Below are 27,384 nucleotides of genomic sequence, written 5' to 3'. Positions count from 1 at the left end.
AGCTGCACATGAATCGATTACCCACCTCCTTACTTGGGTTACTGCTGGGTCGTCACCTATTGTGGAGCACCCACGGGGACCACTCAAAGAAGAGAGAGAAGTTACTCACCTGTAGTAACAATGGTTCTTCGAGGTGTGTCCCCGTGGGTGCTCCCCCACCCGCCCATCCTCCCCGCTTCGGATCTCTGTCTGGTGTTTTTCAGGAGCGTCTGAGGCAGTTGGTCAAGGAACTGGGGGGGACCGGATTGCGCATGTGGCCGGGGGCGCGCAGGGGAGCGTCGCGCGCCGGCGCATGCACGATCCAGGAGAAACTGCTGGAAGATTTCCGATCTGCGGCGCCGGGCGAGCCCGACACCTATTGTGGAGCACCCACGGGGACACATCTTGAAGAACCACCGTTACTATGGTGAGTAACTTCTCTTTTTGGAGCATAAGCTTTTGTGGGCAAAGACCCACTTCATCAGATGCATGACTCATGCATCTGACGAAGCAGGTCTTTGCCCGTGAAAGCTTATGCTCCAAAATATCTGTTGATCTATAAGGTGCCACAGGACTTTTTGTTGGTTTTGAAGATACAGACTAACACGGCTACCTCTCCGGTACTTCTTCTGTACTTAAATTCTTCATTTGTGCTTTTGGATTGCCCCTATCTCTTTTTCCTTTCATGCTGTACATTGGATGAATTATTAATCTCACTCCATATCCATTGGTTTGATCTTTTATAATCATGACAAGTTGTTCTCTGAGTCACTGATAATGTCTACTCTCTACTAACCTCCTGTTCTGGTTCTATCTCAAGACAGTAAATGGAGCTAAAGTTTAATGATTCAGTTAGTCTTGTACACATTTACGTACCTCTAGCATTTAACTGCCCAAAAAGTTATGGACTTTGAGAGAGAAAAGAATTAGACTGTGGAAATTCTGAATCGTCTGGTAGCTGTGAGAAGCATACCGTTTACTAATGGCTAAAAAGCATAATTGTAGCCACTCCTAGTACCTTTCAAATCTTTAGGCTCTTCTCATACTCACATTGGTACCTGGACCTAGAGAAGAACAACAGCCTCTTCCTTGCTATGGTTGTTTACTCTGTCCATTACCTTCCTAGTGTTGTCACTGCCTCACTAGTGGTTAGAATTTCTTTTTTCCCCTCTCTCACAAGGTAGGCTTTAGGCTGGCTTACTATATGTATATTGGTTATTTTATAGTCAGTCGTAAAATAAGATATGCCTTCAGGTAAACACCATGGCTGCGTCTACACTACAGTTGTGTTTCAAAAGAACATCTTTCGAAAGAGAACATCGAAAGATGGTCTTTCAAAACGGAGCACCCACACACACACCAGTGGAGACCGAAGGTTCAGTCTGTTCTTTCGAAAGGCCCCCAGCACAATTTCAAGAGAGAGCGTCCACATACACCAGGGCGCTCTTTCGAAAGAGCATGGACGGGAAGCGTCATGGACAAGGTCGCATGGTGGATGAGCCTTTCCAGGGCCACTGCCCACCTTCCCCTTTAAGGGTCCCATCCCTTCAGCCTGTACACTTTGAGGGCCAGCAACCCTGTTCCCAGGCAGCACGCACGAGAGAGACAGACAGCAAGAGTGAGACAGACAGTGGAGGTGGCAGCCAGGCAGCACTCCCCCTCCATCGTAGCCATGGCCAGCGCCCTGGCTGTGGTCCTGGCTGCTGTGCTGCAGTGGCTCCTCATGGCCACCACAATAGCCACCCTCCTGGACGCCATCTTCAGGGTGCAATGTTCACAGCTGGTCCCCCAGGTCAGCCACTGCCTGTGGAGCTTCCTTCCAAGCAGCAGCTGGTGGGGCCGGCTGGTGCAGGAGGACTGGGGCAATGATCGGTGGCTACAGAATTTCAGGATGACGAGGGGGACATTCCTGGAGCTGTGCCACTGGCTCGCCCCAGTCCTCCAGCACCAGTACACACACCTGAGGCCAACAATCCCCCGCACAAAAGGGTGGCCATTGCCCTATGGAAGCTGGCCACCCCAGACAGTTACCGATCCGTTGGCCACCAGTTCAGGGTGGACAAAGCCACCGTTGGGGCCGTCCTCATTGAGGTAAGCTGTGCCCGGCTCACACCTAGACTGCATGCTGGGGGCGGGGGGCAGCCGGGCGAAAGGCACCATCGGGAGAAGGACAGGTACCCTGGGGCTAGGGGCAGGGATGGGGATGGGCACCCCGGGGCTGGGATGGGGATGGGCGCGGGTAGGCAAGCTGCACCCCACCCCACGTTCATGAGCACGCCCCCCCGCCCCCATGCTCTGCAGGTTGTCCGGGCGATCACCTATTTACATGGGAAAGGGGAAGGTGAATGGAGAGAACTATTTACATGGGAGCGGGGAGAGTGGATGGGGGGCTGGGGTGGGGGGCGCTGGAAGGGAGGGGGGATGCACGGGTGTGGGGGGCGATGGGGGGCGACGGGGGCATGGGTGCGGGAGTGACCCGTGATGGAGCGGCGGCAGGGTCCAGGTGGCCGACCACGGCCTGGGTGAGGGTGTCCAAGTTGGACCCCTCCCGGTCCCATGCCTGCCACTCCATGGCAAGCCACTCCCGCACAACGCCCGTTAGCTCCTTGAGGGCAGCCATGTGGGCTGTGTCCCCTGCCGCCTCCTCCCCGGCCTGGTGGTGCTGGTGGAGGGACCGGTGACGGCCCCGGGCTGGCCCTGTCCGAGGCCTGGGCTGCTCCCCCTCGCTCTTCATCATCAAGCTTCCCGGGCCCCTTACAGGGCTGGTCCGGCTGCTGGAGCTGTGGAGACAAAAGGGGAGAGGAATGGGCCATTAGTCCCGGTGACGGACCCCCTGAACCCTCCTCCATCCTTCCCACCTCATCCCAGCTGTCCTGCAGGGACTGCATCTGGGGTTCCCCATCTGGGTTGTGGGAGCGCTGTTTCTCCTCTGCTTCCCTCAGTCCCTCTGCGGCCTGGCGGCTCATGGTACTGTCTGGCACGCATGGTGCTGGGTGCCACACATCAGCCCTGTAAAGCTGTGGCGGTAGGGTCATCTGACCTGCCCATGCCCGGGGCTGATGTCCCTGTGGGTGGGCTGTGGCCACCCCGGGCAGGACTGTGCGCCCCCTCCCCTGGCCCTGTGGCCACTAGCGTGCATAGTACATACCTGTGGGTCCCTCTAGGAAATTGGGCAAGGCGCAGTCGTAAGGAGCTAGGCTGGATGGGCATGAGGGCACGTTGATGACCAGGGTCCCCTCGTGTGAGCCCTCATCATCACTCGTGTCCTGGATCCTTGGGGGGCACCTGCGGATGGCCGGTGCTCTGGGTCGGTCCTCCCACTTGGTCCCCATCCCCATCTCCTCCAGCTCGGTCAGGGGGGTCAGCGGTGTCCAGGTACACGGCTGGGGGTCCCGCCTCCTTGGGCCTAAGAAGGCAGTCCAGTTCTTGATAGTAGGGGCAGCTGGTGGGCACTACCCCGATCACCCGACTGTGTCCCGAACCCGGCAGTACGCCTGCCGGAGCTCCTTGACCTTGGACCTCACCTGATCTGGGGTCCATGGGGTGACTCCGGCCAGTGAGGCCCTTGGCTAGGTGCTCGAACGCCGCCATGTTCCGGCGCCGGACCCCCCTCTGCAGCTCAGCCTCTGTCCAGGAGGGGACCCGATATTTGGGGGGCTGGCTCCCCTCCTGAGAGGACTCCCCCCGGTCCCTGCATAGCCCCTGGGATGGGTGGGAGTCGTGGCTGCTGGCCATGGTGACAGAGGTGCTGCGGTTTTCCCCCGGGCGTTGCAGCTGGGAGCAGTGTGAGCGGCAGCGTGGGCTTCTTGCTGCTTGCACACTCTCAGCTTCCTGCCTGAGGGCTTCTGGGAGCCTACGTGCTGAAAGGAGGCTGGGCACTGCAGCCATAGAGCTCCGCTTGCTCTGTGAGCGGCGCCGCCGCCTGCCAGCTGATCGCGGCCATGGAAGGACCTGCTCTTTCGAAAGAGCGGGCCGCAGAGCGTCTACACTTGCTCTCTTTTGAAATTGTCTTTAGAAAGAGGGTGCTTTTCCCATCCCGGGAGCGGAGGACCAACTTCGAAAGACCTGAGTTAATTTCAAAAGAGCATCACATCAGTGTAGACTCTCCGTGGCTTCTTTCCAAAAAACTCAGCCTTCCAATCCTAATGTTGAATATACTTGCTTGTGTAGACACACCCCAGGAGCTGTGTACAACAGGAAGGCATAATATTCTCTTCCAAAAAATACAATTCTGTTAACAACTTGTGAAAGTTCAGTTTGCTTTTATGTTTAGAATGTATAGCTATAAAGCTTGATTGGTTTCCTTGCATTGTCAAGATGATTAAAAACATCAATGTGACAAACAATTTTTAAAGACATTTCTTAATCATTTCTTTCTTTAATTTCATAATTCTCTTCCAACCCTATGATAAATTAGGTTAGTCTTTTTAGATTTTTTTTTCCTGAGTGTCAGTAATAGAGCAACAGTTTAGGTGTTAAATTTCAGGTCTACAAAGTATTCAGCAGCTGTATCAAAACAATTACTATGAATTAGTGGATAGTTTTACTAATTTATACCTCATGATTTTTTTAAACTTGCTAGCTAGTAAAATTCTCCCAAGCAGCTTGAGTAACAATCAAGTATGCTCTCTTAGCATTGTAAAATTATGAAAATCCCTTCTGGCCTTAGCATCTATGAGTCTAAGACTTCCAGAACATTTCTTCTTGTTTGTCCTGAATTCTAGCACCTGGAATTTATTCAGGGGGTCAATAAGCATGTGGACAAGGGAGTACTTAGAATGTATCCTGCATGATTATAGTTGTATATTGGGTTGTTTTGTTTTGTTTTGTTTTAAACAATTCACTGGAATTGTATGTGGATTGTATTCTTGGAAACTGTCTATCAGGATATATAATGTATCTGCTTCTGTGTGTGTGTGTGATATTGCCAGAGGACATGCCAGAGTCGTCTCCTGGCCCAGGTTCACCAAAAGTTGCTCTGCTTCCACCTGTGCTAAAGAAAGTTCCTTCTGATAAAGAAAAAGAGGGTCAAAGCAGCCCCCAGCCTGCCATCAGATCAATTTCTCAAGATGGTAAGATTGTTGATAATACTCAGTGTCCCAGTATCCCTTACCTGGCCTCAGTCGGCTAACGAGTACATCTTTGAAATAAACCTATCACAGTTTCTTGTTTTCTTTGCTTTATACTTGGGGATAGGAATCGGGAAAAGATTATGTGATAACCTTCCCTCCTGTCTTATTTCATACAGTTTGATCAAAAGAGGAAAAACAAATCCAGTGTTAATATTAATATAATGTAGTCATTTTGCTGTGAAACCACACTAATAGAAGCAAGAAGTGAGTGCCATGTGAGTCATATACGTTATATTTTGGTCAGGTAAAATGAGATGGGGTGTGTGTACTGGTCACAAAAAGGTAAATGAAGCTATCATCTTCAGCTCGTTAGAGTGGTTAAATTTCTTTCTCTAGTCTGCTTGGTGATGCTGTTTCCTTTCTAGGGTCATTTCACTCTGTCAAGTTAATGTCAAGCACATGCTCAGTATGTCCAGGTGCCTGGGCAAGAACTCTGAAATTTTGAGTTTCTAGGGTAGGGCTTCCCAAACTTCATATAGTTGGGACACAGTTTTTTTCAGTACCCTTTTTTTTGTGGCCCAAAAATATAAATGCATATCAGAAAAAATGAATAAATGTTCACTGTTTATTATTTATTCACATTAATATAGTAGATAAAAATATACAAATTATTGCCAAGGACTGGTATTTTTTTTCCAAGGACCGGTACTGGACCATGGACCACACTTTGGGAAACGCTGTTCTAGGGGATTTTATAACTTCTTTCTTCTCTTGGTTCCACTTTTTTGAATTCCAGCCATTTCTAATCTGCTGTGTGTGTCACACTGAATTGGCTTCCTCTTAGAAGAGCTAGGAGGAGGGGGACAAGTAGATTAGAGGATGTTTTGAAATCTTAGAGGAAGGTAGAGGAGATTTTGGAACAAATTGATAGGCTAAACAATAGCAAGTCACTGGGATCAGATGGCATTCACCCAAGAGTTCTGAAAGAATTCAAATGTGAAATTGCAGAACCTTTACATCATCTTCTGTACCAGATGACTGGAGGAAAGCTAAAGTGACACCAGCTTTCAAAAGCGGCTCTAGAAATGTTCCTGGCAATTATAGATTAGTAAATCTAACTTTACTACCAGCAGTTTGGCTGAAACTGTCATAAAGAACGGAATTGTCGTATGCATAGATGAACATCATGTGTTAGGAGAAAGTCAATGTCATTTCTGTAAAGGGAAATGATACCTCACTTAGCAAGTGGAATTTATTCAGGGGGTCAATAAGCATGTGGGACAAGGGAGTACTTAGATTTCCAGAAAGCCTTTGGCAAGGTTCCTCACCAAAAGCTCTTAAGCAAAGGAAACCGTCATGGGATAAGAAGGAAGGTCCTCTCATGGACTGATAACACGTTAAAAGAAAGAAACACATTTGGAACAAATGGTAGGTTTTCAAAACGGAGTGGGATAACTAATGGTGTCCCACAGGGGTCCATATGGGGACCGATCCTATTCAACATAGTCATAAATGATCTGGAGAATGGGGTAAACAGTGAGGTGGGGTAATGCTGGGGATGTGGCCAGAGCATGCAATGGTCTATGATCAATGGGATAGACCCTAGGAGCTACTCTAACTTGCTCTAGGGCCAAATTGATCCCCTTCAGCTCCAGGGGATAACTTCCTTCCTACACCCCAGGGATCTTGCACTGAGACCAGCTTTGCTGGACCCACAGATTGGTACCTGAAAATGTTTATACCACAGTCCCTTCCTCGTGCTTGAAAATAGGGATAGCTTTGACGTTATTTTCTGATAAAATACAGAGGCTTTAGCTTACAAACCATTGAGAAAGAAGCCAGAAGAAGTAACTGGGCTTGTTGCCACATATACATAGCATTGTTGTTGTGGGACATCTGCCAGCAGGGGAACAGCGCCCAGCTGGTGTGAAATCTGAACACCCTGTTCTGTTGCCAATCCCACCCTGTGAAGGGGGCATATTAGAGAAGTGAAGAGAAGGGCTTGTGGCTGGAATCTTCCTGTGCTCCAGCAGTGCCTGGCTTCCTATGTCAGCAGGCAGTTGCAAAGTTCTCCATTTCTTAACTCAACAGAATGCCAGCTGACCATTTGCATAGTGCTGGAATATGCAGGTGGATCCCGATGCAGCCAGTGAGACTCTTTCCCTTAATTCCTCTAGGCTTTGAGCAAGAGAAGATAAATGGAGATGGCAGGAAAAATTGATTTGATATGTCAACTCCAGCTACACGATTCACATAGCTGGAGTTCAACAAAACGTCTTGTGGCACCTTATAGACTAACAGATATTTTGGAGCATAAGCTTTCGTGAGCAAAGACCTGCTTCATCAGATGCATGAGTGGGCAGGGTGGTTTCAGAGGGGTATTTAAAGAGTGGGGTCCCAGTAAAGGGGGAGGGCCCAAGCTGACAAGGTCTATTCAGCAAGGTGGAAATGGCCCAGTATCAACAGTACTTATCAAAAGAGTTAAAAACAAGTCAGTCGGACGGGGGATGTGAGCCTTTGTCAGAGTCTCATGGGGAGCTATTAGCACCGAAAGCAGAGAAACTGCCTTTGTAAGCTGCGAGCCACTCCCAGTCTGTTTAATCCATGGTTAATGGAGTCAAATTTGCAAATAAACTGCAGCTCAGAGATTTCTCTCTACATTTGATTTTTGAAATTTTTTTGTTTCAGAACTGTCACCTTAAAATCTGCCACTGAGTGTCCAGGGAGATTGAAATGTTCTCCCACAGGCTTCTGTACGTTACCGTTCCTGCTGTCTGATTTATGTCCATTTATTCTTTTACAGAGAGACTGTCCAGTTTGGCCAATGTAGATTTCGGTGGGGCATTGCTGGCACATGATGGCATAGTAGATGTGTACATAGTATATTAGTAGATGTGCAGGTAAAGGAGCCCCTGATGGTATACTTGATGTTAGGTCCTGTGATGATGTCACTGGTGTAGATATGTGAGCAGAGTTGGCAGCGAGGACTCTTACAGGGGCTGGTTCCAGGCCTAGAGTCATTGGTTTGTGATTTGTAGTGACTGGTGAGGATTTGTTGAAGGTTGGCAAGCTGTCTGTAGGCGAGGACATGCCTGCCTCCCAAGGTCTGTGAGAGCTGCGTATCTTAAATAGATTTTCCCCATAGCGTACACTTGGCCTTACTCTTACATAGTGAAGACCTCCAGGATTACACTGTTGTCTAAAGCAGTTGGCAAGTTTTGGAACTACTGTATGTTTCTTCCTGACCATAGGTTTGGCTTATTTAAAATTGTCCACCAGTTCTTGTTCTTAAAGGGAGTCGGCCAAGCTGATGATTTCTCCAGCCTACTGTCGTAGAGCTTGACTGCACAAAAGTCATGAGCTGACAGAAAATTCTGATTGCAGCTGTGACAGACTGAGGATATTGTTCACAAATAACTGGTGATTGCAAAAATAAGATTTCGCAGTCTTTGAATTATTTCCCACACAACATGAACAATTTTTCAGTGATTTAAGTTAGAATTGCCTGGTGAATGTAGGAAATTATGCTCTGGTTTGTTTTATTTTTAGTCAGTTATCCTTTTCATTTAATACTATGGTACTTATTCATGTCAGTTACTCCTGTTTCTTTATTCTATGCCTCTATTCAAAGTAGAATGTTCAACTGATTCCATAAACTGGCAAATCATTGCAAATCTGCTCAAATTGTTTCATGGTAAATGTGATTATATCCATTGAGAAGGAAAATAAAAATTGCTTATAAAATCCTCTGATGTTAGATTTCAACTGTAGTATTTGGGGCAATCACAAAATACACCTTTTTTTTTTTATATTGCATTTAAAATAGATTAGCTGCTGAATTCTGTAATATCAATAAATGCAGATAACTCTGTCAATTAAATTAAACATACATTAGGTTCTTTAGAATATTACCCTCAGGTAATATACTATAGAATATGTTATTCATTATATAGAGTTAAGATAAAATCACCTTTTTATTAACCATTACCTTCCATATGTGGCTTATACGTAACATTTTGGGGTCCATATAAGTAAACCCTTTTCCTTGCTAAAGCAAACAGGAGAAAGTAACAAAACAGATACAGATCATGACTCCCTCCTGCACCCCAGTTCCCTAATCCAAGTTTCTGTCCATACCCAACCTCCATCAGACCCCTCACTCTTCCCTTAATACCATAAAAGAGTGTGCCTCCTTCACCACTTTCCAAATTCTTGGAGTGCCCCCCACCGTCAAAAATTATTGTCCACCCCACTTTAGATGAATAAACACGGGGAAGACTTTTGGTTATGCAACATGATGGCACCTTGGTACATGTCCCACCAAATGTAAAGAGTCTAAATGATAAGCAAGACTTACAGGTTTGATGGTGCTAAGTAAAGAAGCTATTATTGTCAATCAGAAAGAGAGAAGATGACTTGCAACAAAGGGAGACATCCCTGTGGGTCTCCTAAATCTTCAAAAGGTCTCCATCTAATTTTGCTAGAGCTAGTATGCTAGTTTTACTAGTCATCTTTCTTCACTCAGACTTCCTCTTTCTTGTTTTCCAGTGGGTATGATATAATAGTTAAACATCAATACTAATGCTCAAATTCTGTTCTCAGGTACATTCATGCTGTTGAATTACTGGAAAGCAAATGTACTTATCTAATGATGCAATGGAAGGGTACATTCTACCTATGTATTTAATTCCAGCTACTTACTTGGGGGTTATAGTGAGTGTCCCTGGGAACTTGTGGGTACATCATGGCCAGAGTGCTCATCTTGAAATGGCATTGACTAAAGTGTTTTAGTTATAAATTTTAGGAAAGTTTTATTCAAATCATCACTCATTTTAATAGATCTAAAAAATAATATCCCTTTCACTGTTCACAGACTGATGCTGGTGTGAAGTTCTTCTTTTCTTCCTGCCTCCCTTTTCTAGTTTTAATGATAAGGGGACACACACCATTCACTCTGGAGGAAATGGCAAAGCTTCTGTTGAGTTCATCGGGGGCGGGAGGGAAGGACAGTACCCAAGTGCGGTAATATATTATTTTTTTCCACTGGGCAATTATTAGGAAAACCTTCTTCCTTATTTTCTACAGCTCCAAAAAGAAGCTCTGGACACCAGACGCATGAGTACCAAGAAATAAAACAGAGGTCCTTAAGTAAGGATGGCCAGCAGGGAAGCAAGTCCAGTGACTCTGGAGAAGAAGCAGATAAAGATTTTATTTTTGTTTAGTTACCAGTACTATTTGATGCTTGGTAGTGCAAGATCCTTTATTACAATCAGGGTTCAACAATCAATGACCCTTTTATTTACCAGCCATTGTTTAACCCTGGATGCATTTTCATGTATAAACCTCAATGATCATGATTTACAGTACAATCAGGATGCATTGATTTGGCCTTTAACTTCTGTTATGTATGATTTCCAAACTCCCCTTCCATGCCTTTGCTAAAGCCAGCAATTATATCATGTACTCTACTTGAATTTCTCTGAAGCAGCTACAAAGAACACCCTGCATTAGGGCATTTAGAAGCAAAGCAAATAACTGGACACTGTCTTACACTAATACACTGTACAGCAGGTAAGGTGTTGTACTGCTGAATGTAAATGTGTCAAATCTGCACGTGACTTACCTATAAATATATTCTTGCAGTATGAAATTGCACATTGTAATTTATATTAACAGAGCACACTAATCAAATAATTTGTATAAATTATATATATTAGATGCTTGAGTATGGTTTTTACATTCTCCCATAGGGACTTTCTTTCTTCCTGTTGTGTTGTACATAAAACTCAGATGCTTACATTGTGTACTGTCAGAAAGCACAACATAGAAGAATCTGAATGAAATCTTATGCTTCCGCATTCATACATTAATGTATATAGTTGTTTGGAATGAGAGCAATTGACAAACATTTTATTAATATTGGTGTTTTCTAGAGGCCTTCATAAGTTCTGTCTGCATATTAGCTTACTTTTAATGTGTAATTCCAAGAGAAAAATTGTTTGATGCCTGTTTAAAAAAAAAAAAGTTATTGTTTTTGCAAATTTCACAGACATTCGCTTACATTACAGGTTGAAGGGGTTTTATTCATATGTATATTTGTACCAATAAAATAATTTTACAACTGACATATGTCTATTTTCTCATATTTTAGTTCATTTGTTCGAATGATGTTAGTGTGTCATCATAGATGAGGCTTACAATTAAAATCAAAATGGTGTAAAATGGCCATAATAACAAATATCTTCCTGCTGCAGATGGACATGAAATGCTCCATCATTTTCTTTATAAAACTGTTGAAGAACGCATCCACTGATCTCTTTGCTCATCACCTTCAGGTAAAGCATCTTTCACACAGCAAGTAGCCACCAATTACATCCAGTATCTGTACTCACAACTGCATTACAAGCCTAAGGTCTTAATTTTGCAAAAAATTAAGTATGGGAACAACTTCCATTCACATAAGTAAGTCCACTGACTTCACTGTGGCTGCTTCAATGAGTAAATTCATTTGCTTGTGTTTGTAAGACTGAGCCCATATTTTGTGTTTCCCAGGGATCTGAATCTCCACTGCCCTGCTCCTTGTGCAATCACTCATGCCGTGTGCAAAGTGGATGTAAAATGCTACTAAATCCAAACAGTAGCATTTTGCACCTGCTTTGGAAGATTTATAACACTTATTGGGAGTCTACATAACTAAGAAAAGAGGAAGGCTGTGGAGAATCAGGCCTGAACATCATTTGATTTTTTTTTAAGTGATCCTATTTAACAGAACTTCAGGTTCCCCTCAGTACCGGTGAACTAGGAGGAGTTACTATGAAATTCTACAAGATACCCTCACAGAAGTATTTAGTTATAGTTATTAATTAGCACAGTTTGGCTTATGGCAACGTTTAGGAGGCTAACCAAGATCACAGCCCCATTTCACTAGTCATGGAACAAACACATCGGGTGTGTCTACATGGGCAGAAATCTTCGAAATAGCCATGCTAATGGCCATTTCGAAGATTACTAATGAGGCGCTGAATTGAATATTCAGCGCCTCATTAGCATTAGGACGCTTCTGGCCGCAGCGCTTTGAAAACCCCACTTTCGAAAGCGCGTGGCTTGGCGCGGCTACACGGGGGTCCTTTTCGAAAGGACCCTGCACCTTTCAAAATCTCCTTATCCTGATCACTGATTGGAATAAGGCAATTTCAAAAGGGGTGGGTCCTTTTGAAAAGGACCCCCGTGTAGCCAAGACGCGCGCTTTCGAATGCGGGGCTTTCAAAGTGCCTCGGCCGGAAGCATCCTAATGTTAATGACGTGCTGAATATTCAGTTCAGCGCCTCATTAGTAATCTTCCAAATATGGCTATTTCAAAGATTTGTGCCCGTGTAGACACAGCCATAGTAAGAAACAACCTCTCTTCCAAAGAACTTGAAGCCTAAATAGACAAAGGGCAAGAGGGACAAAAGATGCATCCAGAGGTAGAGTGACTGAATTCTGAAAGGAATTTGATGATCTAATTCAGGATAGAAATGAGGCAGTAGTACGGTGAACTCCAGATTTGTGGACACCTGCCAAACAAGGACCTCGAGGGCGGGCTGCCAGAAAAAGAGGGTGAACCAGGAAAGAAGAAAACCATGAGGACAAGACCAGTTGGTGGTGGTGAAGTGAAGATGTGTAGGAGTTACAGTTTTTTGTAGCATGGGGGAATGAGGAGAAGCAGGCTAAAGGAGAGGTGGTGAGAAGAAAAGAAGGGAAACCAATATCTGCAAAAGAAAAGAAGTGATGACAGAGCTAGCCAGTGCCCCAGTCCAAGGAAGAATGAGGATGGTGTAGAGAGAATTCTTAGAGAGAGCATAAGACAGATTCATACTGACATCAGAGAGACAGCTGTGTTCTCATTGGCTGTGTATGCAAAAAGAAAAAAAAATGGGACTGTCATACCAGATGCAGAGAAAAGAAGTGAGAGCTATCAGAGGGGTAGCCGAGTTAGTCTGTGTCTTCAAAAACAACAAGAAGTCCTGTGGCACCTTATAGACTAACATATTTTGGTGCAAAATCTTCCGTGGGCAAAGACCTGCTTTGTCAGAGTGTAAGCTGTTTGCCATGAGCAAGGATCCGTGGCTGACAAATGAGGAAACGTCCCTGATTGTGTTGCAAGTCAGGATGAATGACACTTAGCTTCCCACTGGAATGGAGCAAGATAGGCTGGATAATGATCATAGAAGTGGAAGGTCAGATGATCCTCACTGGGGTGCTTTTGCTCCCTAGATAGAAGGATAAATGGGCAACAAGACAAAGCAGGTCAACAGATGGCTCAGGATTGGTACTAAGAGAAGTTTGGTGATGATCTGCCATTGGGATCTTTTACAGAAAAAAGACTCCAATTGTGTACCTGGAGTACTAACTTTCTGGGGTTCACAAGAAGTAATATAAACTACAAGATGAGGAAGAGGAAGGCTCGAAGAGATTCATGTAATCTCCAGGCCAGACTTCAATACGCAGGAGAAAGAAGAACTGTTAAATGAAGATACGGTAATGAAGGGCGAACGAAACACCAGAGGGTAAGAATAAGAACATCAGACAGAAAATTGAAGCAAATTGGAGTAGTAATAAAGTAGGTACACAGTGAAAGTTATTAAGTTAGATTACAAAACTGAAAATTATTTCAACTGGAAAACAGAGTGAGGTCTGAGGGGAAACAACTGAGATGATTATACATAAATTCAATTAGCTTAAGCAATAAAATGAAGGCAGTGGTGCAGGAGGTTAAATGGGATATTGTAGAGATTACAGAAAAATACTACTTCTCTGTCTCAAGTGCCTGGCTAGCTGCTCTTCCTTACGTGCTCAGGGTGTGACTGATGTCCACATGTGATGTCAGGATGGAACTTTCTCCCCACGTCAGATTGGCAGTGACCACTGATGCATTTCACCTTCCTCCACAGTGTGTGGTCACTTGCCAAGATTATTTGGGTATATCTTCATAAATTCCCTCTCATTGCAGGGTCCTCAGGCATTGGTGCAGCTCAGTCCCTCTATTTTCTGCCTGTGTTATAAGTTAGTTAAGTCCCCTGAGGGCAGTCATATTTTGGTCTTACTCCAGTTGGGTTTAGTAGAAGCCTGGCCTGGGTGATGTTAGTGGCTTGTAACACACGGGGTTGGACTGGATCATCATGTGGTCCCTTGTAGCCATCGATCTCTCTGATTCTGTGATGTGCACTGTTGTGCAGCAGGTTTGTGGGAGACCCAAAATTAGAATTCAGCTTTCCTGGCTCTCAGCCCAGTACCCTGTCCACTAGACCACACCGCCTCTCAGTTATTAAAGTGCTCAGAGGTGCTAATGAGACTCATGCTGGGAACTACCTGAATACCTATTGAAAGGAAAGCCCTGGTCCTGATGGTTACAATCTAACCCAAAATGCAGCAGGAAGATGTAATAAATAGTGGAAGGGGAGGTTGAACCCAGAGGAGGGTCACAGTGATTGGAGTACGTGTCTGCAACATGACTCTGTGCATTTCCCAGCTAAAGAATTTTTAAACTATTAATAACTCTGCTTGTCTAGTCATGGAAAGTAGTTGATTTGTTGTGAAAACCTAATGGTAGATGTACAAGTAGGTCTTAAAGAGAGCAGAGGCTACACAGGTTTGAAGAAAGTATTGTGTGCATAAGTGGGGACTTAGAAAAAAGGGAGGTGTTGGAGACAGGTGGGTGATGGATTCTGGAATCCTTTGCAGAGTGAAAAAGGGGAGACGGTGATGCGCTAGGATTGAGGCAGAAACACAGAGAAGGAGTAAGTTGTGAAGGGTTTCAATATAAGCCATGTAAGCTCATTTTTGATGTGGTAGAGAAGGAGGGAGCCGGTGAATGGAATGACCTGGGCTGATAGCTCAGTGTTTATGATTTGGGTAGAGCTGTCAAAGAGGATGGGCTGAGCCTGTTCCCCAAAATCCATTCTCCATTCTTCCACAAAATCCATTCTTTAGCGGCTCTACAAGGGTGTCAACAAAACATATTGGCTACGTCTACACTTAGTAAAAACTTCAAAATGGCCATGCTAATGGCCAGATGGAATAATATTAATGAGGTGCTGAAATGCATGTTCAGTGCCTCATTAGCAAGCCACCAGCCATGGCACTTTGAAAGTGCTGCAGTTTGCTCCTGTGTGGCTCATCTACACTGGGGTCCTTTTCGAAAGGGCCCCCCCACCAACATCAAAATCCCCTTCTGAGATCATAGGAACAAGGGGATTTTGGTATTGGTGGGGTCTTTTCGAAAGGACCCCAGCATAGACAAGCCACGTGGGAGTGAACTGCAGCACTTTCAAAGTGCCGTGGCTGGTGGCATGCTAATGAGGTGCTAAATATGCATTTCACCGCCTTGTTAGTATTCTTCAATCTGGCCATTAGCATGGCCATTTCAAAGTTTTTACTAAGTGTGGACACAGCTATTGTCAGTGTTCGCAGAAGCTTCTAATTGGTCTAACCATCAGCAACAGCCCCATTCATGTGCCCATCACTAGCAGACATCCTGAACTACAGGTAACAAGAACATCTCCCTAACTGAAAACAGACAAAGATAAAACGTACTTATCAGATCAAAATGTTACTGGAATTGTTTCAACCGTTTTCTCAAAGATTTGCTCCCCAAAATAGCGGATTAGAAGAAAGATTATAAATTGTTAGTGTTTTAAACATTCCCATATGCAGGATGTTGAATACCTGCTTTCCGTAAGAACTGCAGCCATTTGGGGACTGGACTCGATACCTCTTGAGGTCTCCTACAGCCCTGGGATTCTGTGATTTGGAAATCCTATTTTTAGGCTGGTTGACCCACAAAACCACTATCCCAGAATGAACCAGGGATTAATTTGGCTCATTAGATATAAACCTTCTATTTTGCCTGATTGTGCCTTTCACATCTCAAGCCCTTGCTGTCACTGAAAGCTGTTTTATTTCTCCAGTAATTGAATAATACTGATCAGATTGTCCAATTTTGGTTTCCTGCAAAAGTTTTTCTAGTCTGAGAAAGTGTGTAGATGAGGCATAAAAGTGCCAGTTGCCAGTAAAGCTTCCATGATATTTTTCACATGACCAGAAGTGCTAACTCTGGATACCATAGTCCCGCTTTGGGGATTACACTCTGTCTTTCTACAATTTATCCTGTGCTTTTAAATAATGAAGCTATTCATCACTTCTTCTAAAGGAAAAATTTGGTGCACAGATTGTTGCTGACAGATGCAGCCCACGTGAGTAGTGACCAGAAGTTGTCACCAGCTGACTCTGGTTCATTGGCCAGTAACCTGAGAGGTCACAAACCACTAATGCAACAGGCTAATTATCCTTGCTAGCCGTCTCAGTAGAGTGGCAAAAGACGGAGCGGGCATCGAAGTCAAAGGAATCCTCTTGTCCCTGATTAGTGAACCTGAGTTGTTCCAGGGCGAGACAGGCTGGGAAGAATTGCACTGGCATTGGCATTGTGTGGCTGGACAATCGACTTCAGTCTTTCACACTTAGGTAAGGGTCTGGATTGACAGTACCTTAAACCCCACAGATGGCAGCCGTATTTCAATTATATGGAAACTGAATGCTTCCTGCTCTGAAGAGTCTGCTAAACTTTTTTGTGTACCTTGTTGAATGAAAATTGCTGTATAGGTTGGATAATATATAACTTTCTCTTTGGTTATTATGTAAATATTGTCCAAAACAACACCCGTCACTACTTCATGCAGAATTGTTTTTCAGTCCTCATACCTTTTTAAATTGTACTATTTGTATAACAAACAGAAAGCCTGGAAGTCTGGGCTGAAGTTAAATACAACAGAGCTTAGGCAGTATTGTGTGACTATATCTGAGTAAAAGCAGCCTAAAGCCAGTTAAATGGCCACATGGTATTGCCAATGGTGGCAGATCTGTAGGCCACAATACCTGAAATAAATACCTTCACCTGTGCTGTGCGTGTGCATATATCCATTTATACCCACTAACTCTGCTTTCTTCTTCGAGTAGTCCCCGTGGGTGCTCCACAATAGGTGTCGGGCTCGCCCGGCACCGCAGATCGGAATTCTTCTAGCAGTTTCTATTGGATCGCGCATGCGCCGACGCGCGCCGCTCCCTTGTGCGCCCCCAGCCATGTGCACGATCCGGTCCCCGCCAGTTCCTTCTCAACCGCCATCGGCTGCAGACGGAATCCGCTCCGGCTAAAGCCAGAGACAGATAAGATAGTTGTTTTTTATGTGTAGTTCGTTTGTTTTGTCACTATTTAAAAAAAAAAAGAGAGATGAGAAAGAAAGAGAATATTAGACAGCAGAGAGAAGAGGAACGAAGGAGAGAGGGGCGGGCAAGAAGGCTGTTAAGCCGTCCGCTGCCCTGAAGGCCGTGAATGTTATTTTGGGTTAGAAAGCACTGATTAGTGGCTAAGTACCCTATAAACAGTAAAGACTCACCGCGATGGCTTCTTCGGGGTTTAAGAAGTGTGAGTCATGCCGCGAGGCTATGCCGGCCTCTGATGGGCATAGTGAATGCATTCACTGCCTGGGAGAATCGCACGTTACCCAGAAGTGTTCCCACTGCGCTAAGCTTACAGCCAGGGCCAGGAAAGACAGAGAGATGAGGCTCACAATGATCTTGTTTGATAAGGCTCTCCAGCCTGAACCGCCGGAGAAGCCTCACACGGAAGGGCCCTCTGGGTTGCATAAAAGGAAGGCAGCCTCTTTGACCCCCTCTGTGCAGAAAAGGAGGAAACTCTCCCCAGCTTGATCCTTGCCGGCAGGACCAGCGGGCAGGACGAGCGGAACGCAGAGCCCCCAGCCGCGAGCTGATGAAAGCGGCAGCGCAGCAGCGCACGTGGCAGAGGCCGAGCCTCCGATTACGTAACAGGTGGCACGGAAGGTGCTGCGAGCGCCAGTGCGGCAAGCGCCGGAATCGGCGGCACCAACACATGCGGCACCGGCTTCCGCGGCACCGACGGCGCAGGGGCACCCGGCACGGAGCCTATCGGCGCCAGAGGAAGCTACCCGTGTGGCACCGCCTCTGACTGTGCTGAGCGCGGTGCCGATAACGGGGCTGAGATCCCCGGCACGGGAGGGGGCGCGCCCACCCCACGGGGAGGGGCAAGGCAAAAGCAAAAACTCAGCACCTTAGTTCATCTCCAAGCAGGGCCACACTGCCCTTATAACTCAGCCCCCTCCCCCCTCCCCAAGATACACACGCCACACCACCGGGCTGTAACTCCACCGGCTTATCTCGGGCCTCCCTCTCCGTTCCTCCAACCAATTTCTCCGTAGCTCGGACCACCTTCACCATTTTTGGGCATGGATCCCCTTGAGTACTATCACAAACCAGCTTCACCACTATCTATGTCGTCGCGGAGGTCCCACTCTCCCAGACATCATGGGTACACTCCCTGATCGTGGTCCAGGTCTCCATCACCGGGCCCTTGCCCATGCTACTATGGTCGTCCTCATCATGCTGAACACAGACACCGCAGGTCTAGATCCAGGGGCAGGTCCTCTCCTACTACTCGTCAATACTCCCGTGTACACTCTCGCTCTGGGACGGGAACACAGTTGTCCCAGGGGGAATTAGGTCCAGAATCCCGAGACTTCCCTTCACAGTCCTCCAGGGAGCAAGTATATCACCGAACTCGGGAGCCAGAGTATTTGGGGGAGGTTTACCCCGGTGGTTCCTCCTCATCCTCCCCAGATGAGGCCATGGCCCCCGGGGATGTCTCCCCTCCGGACGACCTTAAACAATTCCAGGAGATGTTCAAAAGACTAGCTTTCACGCAGGACATTCAAATAGCAGAGGTGCAGGAGAAGCACCAGAAACTCCTGAAAAATTTGAGACTCCCGGCTTCATCTAAAATCGCTATCCTGCTGGACGAAGCCATTATGGAGTCAGCCACTAACATATGGCAGACTCCGGCCTCTATTCTGCCTACGAACAAGAGAGCGGATAAGAAGTACTTCGTCCCAGCCAAGGGCATGGAGTTCCTCTTTAGTCACCCGCAACCCAATTCTTTGGTGGTCGAATCGTCCCAGCAGAGGTCGAAGACGTCTCAGTACAAAGCGGGGGGGCGGGGGGATTGGATAAAGATGCTAAGAAGCTAGAGCTGTTTGGCAGGAAGGTCTGTTCCTCCTCTACCCTATTATTGAGAGTGGCAAATTACGCGGCACATTTATCAAACCATAACTTTGACAATTACTCTAGACTCACCTCTCTCATGGATTCCCTTCCAGAGAACAAGAAGCCAGTGTTAAAGGCGATTGTCCAGGAGGGCTACGCGGCTTCGCAAACGGGAGTTCAGATTGCCCTGGACGTGGCGGACACAGTGGCACGTTCAACAGCCGAAGCAGTGGTAATGCATAGGGAATCCTGGCTGCAGACGTCTGGTATCCCCAGAGACCTACAGGCGAAGATCGTGGATCTTCCCTTTGATAAGCAAAAGCTGTTTGCGGACTCAACCGACTCAGTCCTCCACTCCAGCAAAGACTCGAGGGCCACACTTAGGAACTTGGGTATTTATACTCCCCCATACAAGAAAAAGAAATTTTATCCTCAGCAAAGACGCTATGCTTACCAACCACAGCGCGCTCAATATCAGCGAGGCTACGACCAAGGGCGCCATCAACAGCAGCAGCAGTACAGGGCTCCCAGGCAACGTTCTCAACAAAGCCGTACACCCTTGGGACAGGCCCAGAGACAGCAAGTTTGACAGGTATGTCGGGGGCTGCACTATCAATACCATCGCTCAATGCCATTCTCATCTCATGTTCCATCATTGCCTCAAACCGTTCCACTCCCAATGGCAAAAGATGACCACAGACAAATGGGTGCTAGAAATTATAGCCACGGGTTACACGATCCCTTTCCAGTCACTTCCACGGACGAAGCCTCCCGCCCGGCCTCATCTCAGGGACGCTGCCCATGAGGTGAGGCTGCAGCAGGAGGTAGATCACCTCATGTTCATAGGGGCGGTGGAAAGAGTGCTGGAACAATTCCAAGGGAAAGGTTTTTATTCATGCTACTTCCTAACAGAGAAGAAAACAGGAGGCTGGAGGCCAATTTTGGATCGGAGCCTCAACCGTTACTTGCGCAAGCAATGCTTTCGGATGATCACAGTTGCCTCCATACTTACAGCACTGGACAATGGAGACTGGTTTGCAGCCCTCGACTTACAAGATGCTTACTTTCATATAACGATCCACCCAGCACACAGGCGCTTCCTCCGCTTCACGGTCGGCGGGGAACATTTCCAGTACAGGGTTCTTCCGTTCGGCCTATCCTCGGCCCCCAGAGTCTTTACGAAAACCCTGGCAGTCATATCAGCCTACCTGCACAGACAGGGGGTGTTTATTTTCCCATATCTGGACAACTGTCTACTGAAAGGGGCCTCGAAGGCAGAGGTCCTACGCATGATACGCGTCACCGCAAACACGTTTACTGCGCTGGGCCTAGTTATCAACCTTGCAAAGTCAAAGACTGAACCCACACAAGATATAGAGTTCATAGGGGCACGCATAAACTCTTTTACAGCAAGAGTATACTTGCCTGACGCCCGCTTCCGCACCATCAACTCCCTGGTGCAAGTCATGACGTACAGCCCCACGGTACCGGTCCTAACGTGTCTGCAACCGTTGGGGCACATGGCGGCAACGACGTTTGTGGTACAGAATGCCAGGTTACGCATGCGAAGCCTGCAGCATTGGCTGGCGAGTGTTTACAAACCGGCATCCCACACTGTCCACAGGGTAGTGTCGCCCACGACGGAGGTGCGCATATCCCTAGCGTGGTGGGAGAATCCTGAGAATCTGCTAGTGGGGGTGCCTTTCCACCGACCACAAATTTCTATTTTTTTTACTACCGACGCCTCCCACATAGGATGGGGAGCGCACATTGGCAGCAAGGTGACGCAAGGGCTATGGTCCCCTGTGGAACAGACACTGCACATAAACATACTGGAGCTCAGAGCAGTGTTCAACGCGTGCAGACATTTTCGAGAATACCTGCATGGCAAAGTAGTCGGGATCAATACCGACAATACCTCCACTATGTTCTACATCAATCGACAAGGAGGGGCACGATCCCATGCATTGTGTGTGGAAGCAGTCCGATTGTGGAACTGGTGCATTGCCAACAACATAACGTTGAAAGCCTCGTACTTGCCGGGCACCCACAACGTGAAGACAGATCAGCTGAGCAGGCGCTTTGCACTCACGCACGAATGGCAGATCCGCTCCGACCTGCTACGGCGCATATTTCGTACATGGGGGTTTCCCCAAGTTGATTTGTTTGCCACCCAGTACAACAAGAAGTGTCCCCAGTACTGCTCCAGAGCAAGAATAGGGCGGGGATCCCTGGGGGACGCATTCATGATTTCATGGAAGGGCCCTCTACTCTACGCGTTTCCCCCCACAACGCTTATCCACAAGGTTCTGCAGAAAGCCAGAAGGGAGAGAGCTGGCATGATGCTCGTAGTTCCAACTTGGGACCGGCAACAATGGTTTCCCTTGCTTTTACGCATGTCGGATCGTCCACCACTCCCCCTACTGGTGGCGCTGGACTTACTCACACAGGCTCAGGGTCCATAGTGCACCAGCACCCTCAGGGACTGCGCCTACAAGCATGGTTAATCCATGGCTCAGAGTCTTAGAGAGCACGTGTATGGAGGGAGTACAATAAGTCTTCGAGTGTAGTCGAAGGACCTCCACCAGGAGGATTTATGAACAGAAATGGACTCAATTTACAACCTGGTGTTCCGCCAAACAGTTAGCTCCCCTTGACGTTCCTATAACCGTAATACTAGAATACCTATTGGACCTCAAACGAGACAGGCTTTCTCTATCCTTGCTAAAGGTCCACCTCGCTGCTATATCAGCTTTTCGGCATACAGAGGAAGGGCCCACTGTATTCGCCCACCCTATCATCACAAGGTTCTTGAAGGGGCTGGTAAACCTCTACCCCCCTCGAAAACCGCTTCCGCCGTCGTGGAGTTTGGACTTGGTGCTCAGCATGCTATCGGGACCACCCTTCGAACCATTAGCCACGGTACCCCCCGACTCCTTACGATGAAAACAGCCTTCCTCTTTGCGATTACGTCAGCCCGCAGGGTGAGCGAGCTCGCGGCAGTGATGGCAACGCCGCCCTGCACAGTATTCTCAAAGGAGGCGGTAACCTTACAGTTACACCCAGCCTTTGTTCCAAAAGTTTCCTTGGAGTTCCATCTTAACGAACCAATAGTTTTACCCTCATTTTATCCAAAGCCTCACAGCTCCAGCAAGGAGGCATGCCTACATCTCCTAGACGTGAGAAGGGTGTTGGCCTTTTACATAGACAGAACTAAGTCCTTCCGGAGAACAGACAGGCTTCTGGTGTCTCTCACTCCCAGGTCAAAAGGGGAAGGCCTCTCTTCCCAGAGAATTTCAAAGCACATTGTGTCCTGTATAAAAATGTGCTACGAGCTTCGAAAGACCCCTTTGCTGGCCCCGCCTAGGGCTCACTCCACCAGGGCGGTGGCGGCGTCAACAGCCTTCTTCAAGGGCATCGCGTTAAAAGACATCTGTAGAGCGGCGACCTGGTCATCCTACGACACCTTTGCCAAGCATTATGCCCTGCATCGGGTATTCGAGGAGGATACCCGTCTGTCGACAGCAGTCCTCTCAGGGGCAAGCTGCACATGAACCGATTATCCACCTCCTTACTTGGGTTACTGCTGGGTCGTCACCTATTGTGGAGCACCCACGGGGACCACTCGAAGAAGAAAGAGAAGTTACTCACCTGTAGTAACAATGGTTCTTCGAGGTGTGTCCCCGTGGGTGCTCCCCCACCCGCCCATCTTCCCTGCTTCGGATCTCTGTCTGGTGTTTTTCAGGAGCATCCGAGGCGGTTGGTCAAGGAACTAGCAGGGACCGGATCGTGCACATGACTGGGGGCGCACAAGGGAGCGGCGCGCGTCGGCGCATGCGCGATCCAATAGAAACTGCTAGAAGAATTCCGATCTGCGGCGCCAGGCGAGCCCGACACCTATTGTGGAGCACCCATGGGGACACACCTCGAAGAACCATCGTTACTACAGGTGAGTAACTTCTCTTTATGGCCCCATCAGTATTTTAACCCATATTTCAATAGATTATATCAGTCTTCCTCTCCTTTCTATGATTTTCCTCATCTCACCTCACCTCACCTCTTCATCTTTCTGCATCCCTGTGTCTTTCCCCTCTTAATTTTTTTCTCTCTGTATCTCATTAATCCCAGTACCCCTGAACTCCAGAAGGAGTGCTCCTCTGTTACTAACTTCCCGCAGTGAATTATCAGAGAGGCTTTTTAGTAAATTGTTTGTAGCCAGGAGCTATAAGCTCATCAAAGCAGCCAGGTGTTCCTGTCCCTAAGGCCATGTTTGCATTGTTACTTATGTAGGCATTGTCAGACACGGGCAGGTTAAAACACTATGCTGACTGCAGGTAGGAATCTTCTTATCCTTTGGTAAAATCTTCACCTGCTTCAGTGCATCCTCCTACCTTCCAATCAAAAATGACTTATCGATAGGAATGGCAGAATTCAATTTGTATTTTTAAATGTTTTGTGGATAATTAATGTTTTTATTTTTATCTTTTTTAAGTTGCCATAATTATACAAGATCACAGATTGTGTGCTTTTTCATTTTTATTGGTGATACATTTTAACCATTCTGGAAAATTGTGCAGGACAATTACTTAAGGACAGATGTTGAGATTCAGAATGTTAAAGCTTTCTAACTATTAAAACCCAAAATTGTCAAGATCACATATCAGAGTACACCTGGAAAATACTTTTAAATCAAACGACAGCAAGGCGTGAAGCATTTTTCATCCCTTGCATATCTCTATATCTTTTATTATTATAGAGGGAATTGTTTTCTGTTGGTTTGAGGATACAGTAAAATCAAATTACTGACAAATCTGATCCTTCCAAGCCTACTGTAGCATAGCATTCTCTTCTGAGCAAGGCAGTGTCTTTGACTGGCTTTGGCTGTGCAACCATCTCTCCCACTTACAAGAATATGAAATCGACAGTTGCTGAATACACTCTCCTGCATGATGGTGTGGAGCAAATCCTTTGATCAGCTGGGCAGCTTATGGTGTTGAGGTCTGGCAAATTTCACATGGCTTCCTGCATATGAAAACAGAGCAGGAATAGGAATGAGCTGGGTAGATGTCTATGCCTGCAGCAGGCAAACTCATTACTGGTAGTTTATTATAGGCAGTGAATGGAAGACTGACAGATCTGGAAAACAGTGGCACCAGAATCTAACCTAGCTGGTCTGAGAAAATATCTGAAGACTAACTTTTTGGCCTGTAGTTCCTCCTGCAAATGGAGTGATGTCATGAGAAGGTGGTTTGCATCAGAGGATACTTAGGTTATTTTGTGCAACATTCAAGGGCTAAATGACTATTGTTGTCAATCTTCTGCAATTGTTAACGATCACATTGAGAAAGTAGTTTCCACAGAGCTTTGAAGAGTCTGTTGTTTGTGAATGTAACCTGCAGGGACTTCAGTGGGGAGTTCTGTTTAGAAAATAATGACATGAAGCAGAAAGGGAGTGACTTGCTTGAGGCCCATAGGGTGTCAGTATCAGAGTTGAGAACAGAACATGCATGAAGGCCAACAGACTGCCATACATGGGTCAGGAAGGATTTTTCCCCCAGGTCAGACTGGCAGAGACACTGAGAGGGTTTGGCCTTCTGTATTGCTTGAGTCTTTGAATTCAGTATACCTTGAAAGGTGGAAAGAGACAGTTGAAAAAGCCTTGATTTTACCCAGATGAGTGGTAAGGCATGGGCCTTTTTGCAGCAACTTAGTGGATCCCAGCCAGCAAAGGTGACAGCAAATGCTGTTGTGTCTCATCTCCTTCCTAACAGCAAGACACCAACAAACAAGATGACATGCCCGGAGATCTAGCAAGAACTTTGCAGAAACCTTCAACAATGCCTGGAATAATTTCCACACTCTTTCCCATACTCTGTTGAGGAGAACAATGTTGCACTGCTGGAAACCAATATCTGGAAAGCTGCAAGGGTGATGGCATTCTTCCAGTGTTTCTCAGGAATCTGGAGAGACAGCTGGTGGAGCATTTTGCTGCCATTCATGGAACCAGAAAAGCACCAAAAAGCTAGCGACAGGCAACAGTCATTGTCCTACTGAAGCCTGGGAAACCCCTAGAGGATACAACAGGCTACTGCCCCATTCCTCTCCTCTCAGCCCCCAGCAAGCTCATAGAGTGGGTGCTTCTTCGCCATGCATGTGACATGTTTGAAGACCTTCTTTCCAGTGGAGCAGGCAAGATTTTGCTCTGAAAGGAACTGTGGTGACCACATAGCTTCACTTACCAACCACACTGAGATGAGAGATGGAGGAGTCGTACTTGCTGATGTGTCGTCAGCATATGATGTTGTCTGGAGACAGGGCCTCTCCTCAAGGTCTCCCATGTCATTGTCAGCAAACGATCTCTCTCTTTGCAGCAATGATGGGGGACTGCTGCTTCGAGGTACAGATGAGTGGATCAAAGACTCCTAAGTTGGGCATCCCTCAGGGCTCTCTCCTGGCTCCAGTACTCTATAATCTATACACCATGGATATGCCAGTGACTGAGTCAAGGAAATTAATAAATGTGGATGATATTGCCCTAGACATATAACACACAAGCTTCCATGCCATAAGCTGTACCCTACCCCAAGCTCTAAGCACAATGGCTGATTATTTCCAATTCTGGAAACTGAGACCTACTCCCCAACATAAAACATGGTAACTGCTTTCCATCTGAACAATAAAATGGCTTATATCAAATCTGTGGTGAGATCATCAGCCAGGAAGTTCGTTCAAGGTAGATTGGCACTATACTGGGTCACAGTTTAACCGTTAGGTAACAGCTCAAGAACACCCATAATAAGGTCAGTCTCATGTTATGCCTATTAGAAAATTGGCCAGCACATCATAGGGCTTCAGTGCACAGACCTTCTGAACCACAGCAATAATCCTTGGTATAGTCTGCAGCTGCATCTCATGCACCAGTGTGGTCTCAGCGCAGTCACGCACAACTCCTTGACACTCAGCTCAATAAGCTATGTGCATATTATCAGGGATGATGAAATCTATTCCATTTAACTGGTGCCCAGTCCTGTTGCACATACAGCCTCCCAATTTAGAAGACCTCCTCAGACATCTCACTTTTCCTGTCACATCAATGCAAAAAAATATGAGAACATAAGGAGTGAGAGAGAAAAAAGCATCTTTTGAAAAGTGGAAGTCAAATCCTAGTGAGGAAAATAGAAAGGTGCATAAACACTGCCAAATTAAGTGTAAAAATATAATAAGAAAAGCCAAAAAGGAGTTTGAAGAACAGCTAGCCAAAAACTCAAAAAGCAATATTGCAAAATGCTTAAGTACATCAGAAGCAGAAAGCCTGCTAAACAACCGGTGGGGCTTCTAGACGATAGAGGTAAAAAAAGGAGCACTCAAAAATGATAAAGTCATTGCAGAGAAACTAAATTAATTCTTTGCTTCAGTCTTCTTGGATGAGGATGTTAGCAAGGTTCCCAAACCTGTGCTGTCCTTTGTAGGTGACAAATCTGAGGCATCGTCCGAGATTGCGGTGACATTAGAGGTGGTTTTGGAACTAATTGATAAACTTAACAGTAAGAAGTCACTGGGACCAGATGACATTCACCCAAGAGTTCTGAAAGACCTCAAATGTGAAACTGCGGAACTATGACCCGTGGTTTGTAACCTAGCTTCTGTACCCAATGACTGGAAGATAGCTCATGTAACACCAATATTTAAAAAGTCTCTAAGAGGCGATCCCGGCAATTACAGACCAGTCAGTCTAATGTCAGTACTGGGCAAATTTGTTGTAAAGTAAAGAATAAAATAGTAAAGAATAATAAAAATAGTAACAAATAAAATAGTAAAAAATAATAAAAATAGTAAAGATAAAATTGTCAGACACATAGAAAACCATAATTTGTTAAGCAAAAGTCAACATGGTTTCTTTAAAATGAAATGTCTTATTAATCTATCAGTTATTCAAAGGGGTCAACAAACATGTGGACAAGGGGATCCAGCAGATATACTGTACTTAGCTTCCAGAAAGCTTTTGACAAGATCCCTCACCAAAGGTTCTTATGTAAATTTAGTTGTCATGGGATAAGAGGAAAGTCCTTTCATGGATTGAGAACTGGTTAAAAGACAGGAAACAAAGGGTAGGAATAAATGGTAAATGTTTAGACTAGAGAGGAGTAACTAATGGCTTTCCCCAAGAGTCAGTCCTAGGACCAGTGCTATTCAATTAGTCATAAATGATCTGGAGAAAGGG

The 27,384-nt window shown here is 46.2% G+C and overlaps 1 protein-coding gene across 3 annotated transcripts in view; it reads left to right on the top strand.

Moving 5' to 3' along the window:
* The window catches only part of CARMIL1 (capping protein regulator and myosin 1 linker 1), a 295,177-nt gene extending 284,007 nt beyond the window's left edge, over positions 1 to 11,170 (top strand). For 2 of the 3 annotated variants that reach the window (XM_074987581.1, XM_074987580.1), the window contains one exon: positions 10,137 to 11,170. In XM_074987581.1, coding sequence (XP_074843682.1) covers positions 10,137 to 10,273 — 137 coding nt within the window. In that variant the 3' untranslated portion in view covers positions 10,274 to 11,170. Of the gene's footprint in view, positions 1 to 4,910; positions 5,052 to 10,136 lie in introns of all 3 variants that reach the window. The other variant, XM_074987579.1, reaches the window with a different exon arrangement.
* The last annotated feature ends 16,214 nt before the right edge of the window (positions 11,171 to 27,384 follow it).

The sequence above is a fragment of the Carettochelys insculpta genome, chromosome 2 (genome assembly GCF_033958435.1).
Source record: "Carettochelys insculpta isolate YL-2023 chromosome 2, ASM3395843v1, whole genome shotgun sequence".
Lineage (NCBI taxonomy): Eukaryota > Metazoa > Chordata > Testudines > Carettochelyidae > Carettochelys > Carettochelys insculpta.
The sequence above is the reverse complement of the archived record's forward strand: the minus strand, read 5'-3'. Positions and strand labels throughout refer to the sequence as shown.